Below are 15307 nucleotides of genomic sequence, written 5' to 3'. Positions count from 1 at the left end.
GGAAAAACTTACATCAGCACTGCGGCAAAATGGACAGCTCCATCAGCTTTACCTCCAGTCATGCTCTCTACGGAAGTCATTGCGTCGCAAGGCTACGACGGGAAAGATGTGCCATAAACACTATCAGACTTTTCCAAGTCTTCTGCTCATTCCTTCCTCCGAAGTCCGCCCTAAAATTCTAGCTTGCAACACCAGCCACCTCCCATTCTGCGTTCTTGGATCTCAGCCAGTGGCAGCCCACATCACCGTTTTAATTTTTCTTTTATAATAAATTAATCTCCACTATTTTGCAGCGTGCCCAGAGAACATTCCCAGCCAGCACTTCCTAGCTGGCGTCACCTCTTCGGCCATGTATCTTGACACCACCTACATCCAATATTCTCCAGCAGCTGTCCCTAAATCTCCCGAGTTCTACCATCCAGCACTTTTAGGGCCGCCCCCGTCAGTCTCCCCACCCGCACCCCCGAATCCCTTTGCCCTTGCGTTCTGCGGCTCTGAAGTCAGTCACAAGTTCCACTGAAACCACTGGGGCCTGCATCTAAGGAAAGATGTTCAGGGTCGGGGCGGCCGGAGCTACCACACATTCCCACGCTGCTGCCAAATATCCCTCCGCCCATCCCAATCTCCTCCTCTCGACCGCGCCCAAAGAGCGCGCGTCCCCCGCCTTTCTGCAGCGCAGCCGGCGATCCGCCTCCCTATATAAGCCCCGGACGGCGCGCGGAGCCTCTCCACAGCACCCAGGATGAATTTCGGCTCGGATCCTCACTACTTGGCCTCTTCCTACAGGAAGATCTTCGGGGAGCCGCCCCGCTACTCCTCCCGCCTGGGCAGTGCGAGCGCAAGCAGCAGCTACCGCTCGCAATCGGTGTCCCGCAGCAGCCATGCCGTCTCGTACCGGCTGGCGCAGGCGGAGAACCTGGACCTCAGCCAGGCGGCGGCGCTCAACGACGAGTTCCGCCTGACCCGCACTAACGAGAAGGAGCAGCTGCAGGGGCTCAACGACCGCTTCGCCGGCTACATCGAGAAGGTGCGGCAGCTGGAGCAGCACAACCGCGTCCTGGAGGCTGAGCTGGGCGCGCTGCGGCAGCGCCACGCCGAGCCCAACCGCCTGGCCGAGCTGTTCCAGAGCGCGCTCCGCGAGCTGCGGGCCCAGCTCGACGAGACCGAGGCCGCCCGGGCGCAGGCGGCGCTGGAGCGGGAGCGGCTGGCCGAGGAGGTGCAGCGCCTGAGGGCGCACTGCGAGGAGGAGGCCCGCGCCAGGGCCGAGGCGGAGCAGGCGCTGCGCGCGCAGCAGCGGGAGGTGGACGGCGCCACCCTGGCGCGCATGGCGCTGGAGAAGAAGGTGGAGGCGCTGCTCGACGAGGTGGCCTTCCTGCGCAAGGTCCACGCCGAGGAGCTGGCCGAGCTGAGCGCCTCCTTGCAGGCCCCGACCCTGGCCGCCGTCGCTGAGCCGGACGCCACCAAGGCCGACCTGACTGCGGCGCTCAAGGAGCTGCGCGCGCAGTACGAGGCGCTGGCCGCCAAGAACCTGCAGGCGGCCGAGGAGTGGTACCGCGCCAAGTTCGCCAACCTCAGCGAGCAGGCGGCGCGCAGCACGGAGGCCGTCCGCGCCAGCCGCGAGGAGATCGGCGAGTACCGCCGCCAGCTCCAAGCCCGCACCCTCGAGGTGGAGAGCCTGCGCGGCGCCAACGAGTCCCTCGAGCGGCAGCTGCACGAGATGGAGGAGCGGCACAGCGCCGAGGCGGCCGGGCTGCAGGTGAGGGCAGGACGCGCCGCGTTCGCTCTCCGCGCAGGCGCCGCTGGGCCTTCCTGCGCGACGGCCCAGTGGCGCCTCGTGGCCTCACGCCGCAGATCTTCTGTGCGCGCGACGTTCTTCCAGCTTCCCACTCCCAGGGCAGGAGCGCCATGCTTTCCTGGGTCTTCCCGCCACCGTCAACAGGCAGAGGTCAGCTGTAAATGGAGCACTGGGCCTGATTCAGCATGACAGCCGTCAAGTATCATGTGCTGGATCCGACCATTGATCAACTGGCAGCGGACATTTGTCTGTTGAGAGTGGTCGGAAGGCTCCTGTGGAGAATTTCATTGCCCAGGGTCCACTGTTAGTAGGAAAAAATGCGGATGTGGGTGGCCCATTGGCCTGACGTTCAGCCTGGATGGGGCACTCCTTAGATGTGGTAGAGACACTAGGGTTTCTGTCTGTTGTGGAGTCTGAGCACTCCATTTCCATGAATGCCTCTTTCCCCTATGCACCTTGAAAGCTCTTAACAGTATACCATGTAATTTCTGGCCGCTGGGCCTTGGGTTTTTAAACATGGATCCTTTCATGCCATTAAGGATGCAATCCTATGGCCATTAGACAGCAGCTAGATGGCCATAGGATTTTTTGTTTTCTGGGAACCAATCTCGGAGCCAGCGCTCCGAGGTCAGTTCCCAGAAAACCGCCTCCCCACCCCTTCCCCTGCCGCCTCGTAGGCAACATGGCTCATCATTGGCTCCATGCTCGTAAGAGCAGCATGGAGCAGGAGAAAGGGGGGCATTTCTGGGGGCGGGGAGAGGACAGCGGAAGCGCTGGCACAATGCTTCCTGTGCGCTGTCTGGCCTCCCTGCTCTGGCTAGACAGCCAGAATCGGCCATCTAGCCGCAAATGCAGGACAGCTGGAGTGCAGAGAAGATCCACTCCATGTTCCGCCTGCCCTGCATTGGATAGTTGGTTGCCTCCGAATTCGGAGGCAGCTGACTATTCCCATAGGATATCGCCTAAGTGTTTGTTTTCTTTTCCTGTGTCTAATGTTAATTCTTTTATTATAGAAACCTTGACTGTGTTCTCTGTGTCTTTTCCCCTTGGATTGACAGAGTCTTCCTGCTTCATACTTAATGATGCCATAGGGCTCTTCAGCATTGCACCCCATATGCCATTGCTCACTAGTATTTCCTGCCAAAGCCACTGCTGAGCTACTTGGACCTCTACCCTGTACTCCTTTACCTGGGCCTAGTGTGTTTTGCAGGCTTGTCCTCTAGATCACTTCCTGACCTGTATCATTCCCTTGGGGCACTTATGTATCCCCTTGCCCCATGAACCAGAAAAGACTTTGGAAATGTTACCACTATTCCAAGAGCTATTTGAAATGTAATTATACTAACAGCTGGCAGTTTTACAAAACTACTATTCAATTATGGAGAATTAAGAAGATTTCACTACTTTCTATATTTTTACCGTATTAATACCTTAGGCTGAAATTATATCCAGCTAATAAATAACCATTATACATTAATAATAACATAATAATTGATGGTGGTTGTTAGCACAAATCCTGCCCCAAGACCATTAGAAAAGGGGAAGGGACATGAGAAAATGAGTAATAAAAAAGAGATTAAAGCATTACAGATAAATATACATTCACCATCTATTCATTATATCTATATGTCAGTTACAAAAATCTTTTGGGTAGCTGTAGAAGTGGTCTCAGAAAACTATACTTATCAGTGTGGAATGGTGATTAAAAATAAGATAATGTAAGGTTCATGCAAATAATTTAAGGTTAATCTACAGATATGTATTGCCAATGATTTTCCTCTTTCCTGTTGAGCTCAAGTTTCTATTCCCACCCTATATAGTCCTTATCTGTTTTGCAAGTGTACATATGTAGACCTCTGTTCTGTGCCGATTCCAGTGCTGTTAAGTGTTTGAAGGCGTGCATGCAATGCTGCCGTTCTCTCTTTTTGCATAGTTTCATTTTTGTGCACTGGTGCAAATAACTGCCCTCTGTGAGCCATACCCTGATATTGTGTCTGCTTAGTGTGATGACAAGCACTAGGGCTGAATGTCTGAAAGGGTAGTGTCAGCTTCAAAACATCACTGCTCTTATATGTAAGGTGGTTTGCCTCTTGTATCATCTCCTTCTGCTTCCTGTGGAGCGAACTATGTCCCTCTCCATGGTACTGAATAATATATACTGCAGCTATTCTACTGTTAGTTGGGTCCTTCATTAGTTTGTTTACAGATGAGACTTGCAACAAAATGTTGCGGTGTGGAGTGTTCCTGTTCAGCCAGGCATGCCATTTTTTAGGATACTCTATTATATTCCCTCTCCCCAGTTTTCCATATTTTCCCCCTTCAACAGTCAGCATTCCCTAGGGAAACAGTTGCCATTCCTTGTTGTCCTCATCCTGGGACTTCATATATTTTTGTCAAGTTAAAGTATGGGTATCCCTACCACCAATTCAGAAGCCACCAATTGTGACTCCAGGGTTGTTAGTTTTTAAAGACATTTTAACCCCACTTGCCAACCAGCCAGCCAGGCTCCCAAAGCAGCTTACCTAAAGCCAGTAAAAGCACAGCAAATAATCAGTGATAAAATAGTGTAAAACCCAAAATATAAAGGGTCTAGGCTCCAAAAAGAAAGCAGGCTTTGTGCCACTTAGACCTCTTTGGAGAGAACATTCCAAAGTTGGGGTGCCAGAACTGAAAAGGCCATTTCTTTGTTCACTGTCTGCCTCACCTCCCGTGGTGGTGGTGGGGAACCTGGAGAAGGAAGGTAGTAATACTAGTTTCATATGGAAGAGGGTTGTGTCTGTATTGGCATGTTAATGCCTCCCTGAGATAAATTCCACCCAATTTTTCACACAGGAGTGACTGAGACAGGGTTTTGGGGTTGCATTTCAGCACCCACCCAATAGACTTTCACATTGGAAAATGCTCTAGCTTTCCTTGAAGTACAGAAACCCCAGTCATTTATTTCATTATACAATGCAGTAATGGTTTTAGAATTTGCAGTTTTTATGTTGAGCACTTAGCTATTAGAGTAATTAGATTAATGAACAAAGGCATAGAAGATTGTGAGGGTTTTCCAATCCAAATTTTAACAGCATAGTAGAGAGGGAGAATGTTAATTCTTCTGGATCGTTTGAATGATTAGTAATCCCTAAATTATACTGTTTCCTTCTGGACACTAGAAACACCTATTTTAATATACCTCTTTATATTTATTATATAAGGAAATATATTGTCTTTTGGCTAATATTGTGGACATGTTCCAGTGTCATTCAGTGTTCTATTACATGTATGGCTAAAGAGATTACAAAAGTGTAGTTAATTTAAATATTATAGTCGTAATGCTCTGTGAAAAGTACTTAAAAAGCTGGTAATTAGAAAGATATTACACTGAGTCTCCTGTATTGCTTAATTTGATGTAATTGTTAAATGTTCTAATTATGAAATGGCAGCACTTAAAATATATTAATCCAAGGGTTATATATTTAAAATGCTGTCATTTGATATTTCTATTAGTATGATGCAGAAGCATATTAATTTCCATGGAAGAATCGAGAGTTTAATAAGGAGGTAATCCAAAGGATAAAGAGAACATTTTATAAAGACCAATGTCCTACATGGGCTATAATATAGAATTCTTCCCATATTTTTCAAAATCAGATGATTCAAGTATAACACCCTAAACCAATGTACATTTACAGCTAATTTTGTAGGTATTTTAAGCTGTATATTAGTGCTGACATTAGGGATGTAAATAACCTGTCCCTTTGTTTCTATGGAGTTTTCTGGTTTGCCTCCCATGTACTTCGGTACTCAGAAAGTCCTCTCAGGGTCTTGGTCGGACCTGTTTTTCAAAACAACTGCACATGTGGGGTTCTTGATTTTCCTCCCTCAAAGGTCATACAAACTGCCACTAATTATAGTGGCAGACCAGTTCATGCATGTTGACATTTTATATATGCAAATGCAATGTGCAGTATCGCTGATTGAACCACAGTTCCATTTCATTTTGTGCCTTGTCTTCATGCTTGAGTCACATGCTCACTTTGGGAAGAGTAATGTTGGATCTGTAAGCACACATGCATAGGTCATCTTGGCAAGGGCTGGCTACAGGCTAAAACAATATTTTGCTTGTTTTTATTGCACATTAGTATTCCTGATGCATGCCTGAAACTTACTCTAGTTGTACACAGGTATACATAACAAATTGTACTACTTGAGGATGGGATTGTATATGCCGTTGATGGACATTTAATGCACATCTGCATCTAGCTCTTCCTCCCTTGCCACTTAGTTTGCACAAGAGTTTGTGCACCCAGCTGCTGACTATTTTTTTCCAGTGGAAAGTGAATCTGAAAAAATTGCACTTCAAGATGATTTGGCATAATTGTCTTCATCAGCAGAACAATAATATCCACACTGGAAATCAATACTGGTAGATTAACACACCATCCCTGTGTTATTTTCAGAGCTCCTATACCAAGGTTTTGCCTTGGAAATATACACAGTTCTTCAAGCTTGATAGTTCTGTTTCATGTTTCTGGTCTTAAAATAACTTCATTACAATAAGGCTTGAAGGCCTTGGGATAAATGCGGTCATGGGCTATGCATGACTACTACTTGATTAGCAGTCATAATCCACCTTCATTCAACCTTCTTCTGATAATAAAGCTACCGCAGGGAATGTGTTGAATCTTAACCTGGAAGATCTGGCTTTAAAGCCCAGTTCAACCATGGAATCATTTGTTTTAAATATCTCTATTTCCTGCCTATAAAATAAGACTAATGATAGGGTACTTAACAGGCTGTTGTTTGGACCAGAGACAAGTAGTGTAGAGTACTTGATTATACTGTATGATCTATGAAGTGCTAAAGGTTGCAAATCTATACACACTTACTTGGGAATATATGTTTCATTGAGCTCAATAAGACTAATTCCAAATGAACAAGCATAGGATTGTACTGTAGGACTATTAATTTACAGGCATGCAGGATATAATTGGTTTGTAGATCTCAAAAGTGCTGTATAACTTAGGGCAATGATTCCGCAACCCAATCTATGTATATCACTGAATGAAGATGCACATTGGCTTCCTAACAGACTGATTTGTTCAGACTTTTGGACTAATTTGATTCTCATTTGATTTCACTGCATTTCCTTGACTGTGAAAGAGTCGTCTAGAAAACTGAGAAGCATTATTATCCCAATCATTGGGAGTTCCCCCCCCCCCAGTCACAAAGATATTAATTGGAATTTTAGTTTGTCTCCTGATTGCAACGTGTCTGCTGCACCGAATTAACAAAGTCTCATAACTTGTCATAAAAAGAGGGAAAGAAACTATTCAGCAATGTTGTTGGCCTTAAGATGTTGTCACCTTTTATCCTCCTCTTTCTGAATTACAGGACACTGTCAGTCAGCTAGAAAGTGATCTGAGAGAAACAAAGAGTGAAATGGCTCGGCATCTGAGAGAATACCAGGATTTACTCAATGTCAAAATGGCCCTGGATATAGAGATAGCAGCATACAGGTAACAGTGACTATCAGAGCTCTGCTGTCTCTCATAGACTACACAAACCGTTTGAAACCAAATTAGAGCTATGATAGAGCTGTGTAGTCTCCTGGGGTTTGATGAAAGTCAGTTTGGCTCTGCACTCTAGGGTCTTTGCCTCTTTTTTTCATTCACCAACAGTGTGGGTAAAGTGGGTGTTTCTCAGGTTCTCAGTATACATTTATGAATCAAATATTTATTATTTATTTATTTAAGAACATTTATATACTGCTTCTCATTTTAAAAATCTCAAAGCAGTTCACAACATATTACAAAACAATATGTCATTAAAAGCATAACAGCATTTAGATAGGTTGATGGTTGGGAAATCCCGAGACAACAAGTAAATTTTTAGTAAAAGTTGAGAGCAGATGATTGTCAGTACCTGATGTATTGCAGAAGGGAGGTCATTCCAGAGGAAGGGTGCTACCACGGAGAAGGCCTGTTGCCGTGTTGCTGTCAGATGACACTCTGCAGGGTGTGGCACACACAGCAAGGTCTGCCCTGAAGAATGTAGTGGTCTAATGGGTCTGTATAGGGGGAGACAATTTTTCAGGTAACCTGGTCCTAAGTTGTTTAAGGGTGCAATCCTATGCATGTTTCGACAGAAAAAAGGCCTACAACTCCCAGCATTCCACACCATCCATGGGTGGCTTGGGTATGCAGGGAGTTGTATGACTTTTTTCTGTCGAAACATGCATAGGATTGTGCCCCAAGAGATTCTAGTGATTAAAGACTAACAAATCATAGAATAGTAGGGTTGGAAGGGGCCTATAAGACCACCAACTGCATAGTGCAGTTTTCTTTACCTAAATGGGCTATGAATTACTTTTAATTAATTTTAATTAATTTCTGTTAACAAGATGTTTGAATAAGCAGAAATGGTGTTTACATAAAGTCACTTTGATCTTATAGTACTTGGGCTAACACTTAGGTAAAGTATTAAGAAATTTGGAGAGTCAAGACATTTTGATAATTTAGGTTTTGATGTGGGGGCAAGCTGATCCAAAATCTAGAAGTCTTGGCCCATGGAGAAGAAAGTTTTTTTAAGCAGGCATGATTCCCAATGTTGAATTTGTTTTTTCCAAGTGGGCATGTCCATCAGTGATGCCTCTGAAACAACTTCTGTTTTCCAACCCTAGTCAGATGATGTATACAAGAACTACAGCAATGTGAAACAGTGTCAGGTGTCCCTTTTGTCTCTCCGTGTCTGGAAGAGTCTGAGAAAGTTCCTCCCCATGTTTTGCGGTTCGGAATCTGAGCTACTCTCCCACTGCCTTTGCTCAAAGGCACCCCTGACATCTCATGATTCTCCATGCCCTTTTTTCACTGCTAGCAATGACATTCAGACTTGGCTTTGCACATAACACTAACCATTTAAGCCATGGGTTGTTGAATTTTGGGTTGTCATGATGTTTGAATCACAAACAACCCAGAAAGAGAACCCATGGGTTGTTGTTAGGTTGTGAACTTTGGGTCGCTTAAATCATGGGTTTTTGTTACATATGAACCCAGAACCATGGGTTGTTTTGCCAGGCTACAGAGGTGGTGGGCAAGGGCGGTAAAAAACACACCCTGCTGCTCTACATGCCAGTATTAGAGCACTGCAAAGGCATTTGGGAGGGAGAGAGGAAGCAGGCAAAGGAGAAAGGAAACAACCCAGGGATTGAGAAAACAAACTATGGTTTGTTTGATCAACTACCAGACAGGGCAACAAACCATGGGTTAACAATGGATTAGTGTTATGTGCGAACCAGGTCTTTGTAATTTTTTATCCTAACCCACATGGATACTAGCCATTGATGTTCCTGTCTCTTTATAAATGTGTTTAATCCTGAGCTGAACATCATCGGTTGTCATAATAATAATCTGTTCTTCTGTGGTATTTACAGGAAGCTGTTGGAGGGTGAGGAGACGCGTTTTAGTACTTCAAGCATCAGCATCTCATCTCTGAATCCCCTTTCCAACCCCATTTACTCCTTCCAACCCAGGCTCTTTAGCTCATCTGTAGTCAGCAGCTCCAAAATATCCCCCACTCTCTCTTTTAAGAAAGAGGAGAAAGAAGAGGCTAAGATAGCCTCAAAAATCTCATCAAGTCAAGTAGGGGAAGCCTTTGCTGAAATGATTGAGGAGACCATAACATCCACTAAGAAAACTGAACGAACAAACATGGAAGAGGGGAGCATTGCAAACCAAAAAATGTAACCTTTGACCTTAGGTACAATTAGCCTTTAAGGGGGAACAATATAGCTTAGACCTTTAAATTGCCTATACCTGAATTAAGGTGCTTACCAGCTCATGTACATGTAACATTGTAATGTTTCACCTCAATAGACTAGTTCAGTAGAACACCACATTCAGTGTTGTCAAGAGGAAAGAAACAAAGAGGGGCTCAATGCTTAACTTGGACAAACTTTGTAGTAAAACTAGTTAGCCACCTTCATAGACAGATCTCACAGTTCTTTAAATTAAGCGAAGAGGGGAAGTTATAAATATGCAGCTAGGATAAAAGGATAAAAGCTACATATATGTAGTCATTCTAAGGGAGCAATCCTATGGCTGCTAGACAGTGGCTAGACAGCCATAGGGTATGTTGTTTTTCAGGAACCAACCTCAGAGCCCACACTCCAAGGTCGGTTCCAGGAGAACTGACCTACTCCTGCTTCTGCGCTGCCTCAGAGGCAGCGCGGAACAGCGCTGTCCTCCGCACTCACAAGAGGAGTGCGGAGCAGCTGGAAAGGGGTGTGGCTGGGGGCGTTCCCGGGTGGGGAGAGTGTAACTTCCTGTACGACACATCCTATGTGTCGTACAGTAGCTTCTTTTCCCTCAATCAGCTGTCTAGCCGAAAAAGCAGGGCAGGAGAAGTGTGGAGGGAATGATCCCGTCCGTGCTTCTCCTGCCCTGCTTTGGATAGGCAGTTACCTCTGAGTTCGGAGGTGGTCGCCTATCTAGATAGGATTGCTCCCTTAATGTCTCAGGGTTCCTTCATATTTCTGACTTATCCCTGAATTTACCATCCAGTCTCAACTGAAATGTGAACACAGCTCTTCAACTAGACACATAGTATCCAGTAATTGCACTTCATCAATGGCGTGCAGATTACCTGCCTCTTTAAGGCAAGAAATTCACAGATGATTGAATGCTTTATTCCAGCCTTTCCTGACTAGGTGCCCTCCAGATGTGTTGGGTCACAACTCCAGACAACCTCAGCTAATGGGAGTTGTAATCCAACACATTTGGAGGGCACCCAGTTGGGGAAGGTTGCTTTACTCCATTTCCAGTCCTTCTGGACCACAGGGTTAGAGAAGATAAGGAATATTTTGTTTGCCTTGCTGTGTGGTCTGTGTACTTTATAAAGAAGCACAATGCATCGAGGGATGCTAGGTGGAAGCTACTAACTTTCAAGGTGTGAGCTTGTTTAGGAAAATGAGGATTGTGCCCCACATTAAGAAAGTGTGGGCAGGCTTGCTGCACCAGTGCACAAGGATGTTTTGTGTTCCGTGATGAGTAGCACATTGTGAAAAAGCACTTAATACATCTTTGGTACCTCGAGGTTACTCACAACTTTTTGAAACCAGCTAAGCCTGGTGTATTCTTCCCCTTTAAAAAAATCTACATGGTCAAATAATTAGGAGTCTTTGGACCCAGGTTTGTTGTTAGATAGATGCATGTTCAGCCATTTCTGTGATTACCTAGTGAGCCACTGTTCTGTCCATTTTACCTTGTGTCATGTTAGTAGCAACAGTTTACAAAGTAGTCATTGCTTACAATCAATAGTGCCAGTTATCAAAGAATAATTAAAAGAAACATGCGTGTTGTAACTAGTTTCTAGATTTTAGCCGTAGCCTTATATCAGAATAAGGCTAAAAGAAAAAGACCTGATATCTTGAGTTGTCTCGAAGCACAAGAGTCCTAATGTTGTTTCAAAAGTTGAGATGTATGTTGTTTCCTATAGCTACAGTGTACAACATAAAATCATGGATGTCCTGGCTTTTGATTCACCATTAGAAAAAGAGTGTAGATTTATACCAGCTACTTATTCCGTATTATGAAAAGCAGTAGGGTTTCTGTGTGATATATTGAGATAAGGTTTGTTAATAACATGCCTGTTAAAAGAATTTTTCCTTAATGTATTTTCTTAAATATATTCACTGCCATATGGTAACCTCACAAGTGAATTGTAGTGGCTCTCTGATAGATTATGAGGAGCATGTTTGTTTGGTCTTGGCCAGACTTGAAACTGATGTGCACACACACACACAAACACTTCTGTTTGGTAAATAAACAACTGGTGCTGTAGACTGATAATGAAATTGTGACATTTCCAACACATTGGCAAACTGAACTCACATGTTTGCAGCAGATGACACAAAAAGAGTAGTCACAGAGAGGAAAGATTCACACCTACTAATTTCCCCCAAAGAAAGGAGGGATTCTGATAAGGTAGAATGCCATCTTCCATCTGGCTCTGCTAAATTCCAGTGCACCTTTCCTGTCTACCATATGAATATGTGCCAAGTTTTATATTGAATTTACTATTGTAGATTTTCTTTCAATGCCTTAAAATTGCCAGCAAAATTGCTTTCTGCAGAAGCTGAAGATTGTGTTTTGTGATGTGTTTGCATTGATGCATCCTGCCACAAGGCTTGAGATCATGCCCTAAGAGAAACGGTTTGCTCACATTCTTTCCTCCTCTTCTGTAAGGCACAAATAAAAGATTATATGACTTTAGGCAGCCTATTTTGTCCTTTGTGATGATATTTTGACTCTACATTTTCTGCATTAATCACTCTCTAATTACATTCCAGCAAATCAAATAGCCATGTTTTATGTGTGGACAGGTGATAAAGAATGAAAGTTGCAAAGAATAAATGTTTATAAGGACTATGTGCAAGATATAAGGATTCCTGTATTAAAATCCTCCAGGTTTAGCATTCATAGAAATTATGTATTTATATGTTACAGTTGGAAAAATACATGTTTGGAATCTTCATCTGGATCCTTCCTTCCTTGTAAGGCAATAATAAAGATAAAGGTGTCCCCAACCAGTAGTGTCTGACTCTAGGGTGCGGTGCTCATCCCCGTTTCTAAGCCGAAGAGCCAGCGCTGTTGGAAGACGCTTCCATGGTCATGTGGCCAGCATGACTAAACACTGAGGTGCAAGGAACGCTGTTACCTTTCCCGCCGAGGCGGTACCTATTTATCTACTTGCAATTTCTTGCTTTCGAACTGCTAGGTTGGCAGGAGCTAAGACTGAAGACGGGAGCTCACTCCGTCACGCAGCACTCGGGTCTCGAACTGCTGTCCTGCCGACCTTCCGGTCTGCAGTTCAGCATCTTAACCACTAAGCCACCGTGGCCCCACTAAGGCAGGTTGTTCATTGTAGATGTCTCCCAGTGTCGTGTATGTGAGTTCTACAGAGGGTTGATAAACCAGTCAGGTAGTCACATTTTCAGTGGATGACTTATTCATACTGACACCATGACAAGATAGCCCAAAGGAATATACATCACGCTGGCATTTTCCCTGGCAAGGACCTTGTACTTTTCCAAGCAATTCCTGTCCTAAGCAGCATGTTTAATTGTCTTTGATCATTTTATGCTACATATTAAACCTTTTCATAGAAGAATCAAAACCAGCTAGTCCAACACCTTGCCTAATGCAGAAGAACTAGCCGTTCACCACTTTATATCCTACATAATCTGAGTCACACAATGCTTATAAGCACAGAGGGTGAACTATACAAGAGTCATACAAGAATGGGGGAATGGCATAGGGGAAGGTGAAAAGAAATACCCAGAGTCGTCACCACTTTGATTTGGGGGGAAATTCTTCCCAAATTTGTTACATCCTGAGGATAAGCAAATCCCAGATGTGAAGTGGTTGCAGATCATTCTTGCCCCAGTGTCTTGGGAAACTTGTCACTCCAGTCTCATGCTTTAATTAATTCAGTTAAACCTGCCAGTTTAAGACCAGAGTTAAGGCTATCTCATGTTGGCTCAAGCTCCACAAAGTCATGAAATTGGAAGCAAATAGGCATGCCCTGTGATCCGTAATGATGTGCAATATCACAAATTGTGCTTTCTTACAACTTACCCTCCATTCACCCACACTTTTCCTTGGTCTATCAGGCCTAAAGCCAGATAGGGAGGATGGAGTGCCTGGTACTCCATGTTGTCATGGGTCTATATTGCCTTACGAAGCATCTGAGCCTTACTGTATAGCTAGAGGAATCATCCTGTGAGTTGAGCCACTCCTATTTATAGGCAACATCTGGATTTGGGCCTGAAAGACCAACGAAAAGTGGGAGTGTGAAGGGCAAGTTGTAACCAACACAATGCGACATTGTGCAACATAAATGTCGGGGTTGGACTTGATGGTCTTGTAGGCCACTTCCAACCCTACTATTCTATGATTCTATGATCATTACTGATCATGCCTGTTAAAGCAATAGCCTTAGTTTCCAATTTCCTGAGTTCAATGGGGCAGGAAAACCTTAAAAATATTTGAACGTCTGCTCAGAACTTAATTAAACCAATGAAGGATTGCCTTCCTTGACAAGACTAAAGTACATCAGTGATTATCACCAAAATTTGAAAGGAATATATGATACATATATTCCAAAGGGTAAACGTGTCCATCTTTAGCACTTTTTAATCTGCTGAACCTGTGGCAACTTTTATCAAATTGTTCTGAAATTTGGCACATTAATAAACTTCGTGTAGACCATGGATGTCAAGTTTCAAATTATTCTCAACTGGTGTCATTTCTATAACCAATAGAATTATGACATTTATAATGGTGGAATCCTTTTTCTTTTTTGCAGATTGCCTTAAAGGGGCACTAGAGTGCTCCTTTGATGTGGAAAAAGTATCGTACAATCCCATTGATACATTCCATTTGAAATTTAATGTGAAAACATGGTATCAGCATGATTTTTATGTGTAATAGTGTTTGCCCCAGCCATGGGCTTCCATAATTTAGGGGTACTGCGAAAGTGTTAAGTCAGGTCCAGGTTTGCTTACAAGGAGATTTTATTGAGTACTTACAGGGCACAGGTGTACCCAATCGTTGGATCAAAGGCTCTGAACCCCGAACTCTGTCACAAGATTACTTTTATATCATACATGTTATTCAGGCATAGCAATGAGGTAGTATGACAGGTGTAAGCATTAATTTGAGTTCATCTACAACTTTTCCAGCATAGCCAATGGTGCATAGTAACATATTTGGCAGAAGCAAGACTACCGTAATTTTCTCAGCATGGACACCTGTGGCTCAAGGTAAACAGAGCTTCACTTCTCAGGCACATCCTAGGCTCTGATAAGATAAATGGTACCAGAGCTCGTTAGCATGGAATGTGCTAAGGCAGCCATATTGACCTTTGACTCATCTTACAAGCTGAGAGGCCCACCTGCAAGAGAATTGCAACTAATAATGAACCAAAGCAGAGAGCATTATGGATCTCTAAGCCTTCCTAAACTATTAGCTTGCTTACAGGCCTGGGGCCTTACAAACAGTGACAATGGCACATGAGAATATGTTATTATTGTATGGTGCTTCTCCATGATAGGCTCCCTTGTAGTTGGGGGCTGAGGCTGAATGACACAGCCACATGAACAGGGCTGATTGCCTGGACCTTTCCTACAGAATCAGTCCCGCTCCTGGGACTGAGACAGTACCAATTCTGTGGGACTCACATCCATACACAGTCCCCAGTTGTGTGAGAGTGGGTCATGCGAAAGCCGCTCTTGTACAGCTGGGGACTGCATTTAAAGGACACTCACTTACCAAGAGGTTACTGTGCTTCTTGTGATTACTGGCAAGTTATCAAATTTGGTCAGTGGCCAATAGGCTAGCCACTGTTGAGAGAATTTTTCAAGTGTGGTAGTGGAGACACTGAGAAAGTGGCATGGCTTAGCTTTGTGCTAGGAATGCTTTGTAAAAGAGGATGCTCTTTTGGAACAAAGAAAAGCCACTGATGTCC

At 44.2% G+C, this 15307-nt stretch overlaps 1 protein-coding gene across 1 annotated transcript; it reads left to right on the top strand.

Moving 5' to 3' along the window:
- The first annotated feature begins 270 nt into the window (after positions 1–270).
- Positions 271–12383, top strand: INA (internexin neuronal intermediate filament protein alpha). Its single transcript, XM_084846426.1, has 3 exons — positions 271–1756; positions 7175–7299; positions 9213–12383. The coding sequence occupies exons 1-3, from the start codon at positions 743–745 to the stop codon at positions 9523–9525; spliced, it is 1452 nt and encodes a 483-aa protein (XP_084702552.1). The 5' UTR covers positions 271–742; the 3' UTR covers positions 9526–12383.
- Positions 12384–15307: the final 2924 nt, after the last annotated feature.

The sequence above is a fragment of the Heloderma suspectum genome, chromosome 3, assembly GCF_057233095.1.
Source record: "Heloderma suspectum isolate Gila_16-S chromosome 3, 16-S_ref, whole genome shotgun sequence".
In the NCBI taxonomy this organism is placed as follows: Eukaryota; Metazoa; Chordata; class Lepidosauria; order Squamata; family Helodermatidae; genus Heloderma; species Heloderma suspectum.
The sequence above is the reverse complement of the archived record's forward strand: the minus strand, read 5'-3'. Positions and strand labels throughout refer to the sequence as shown.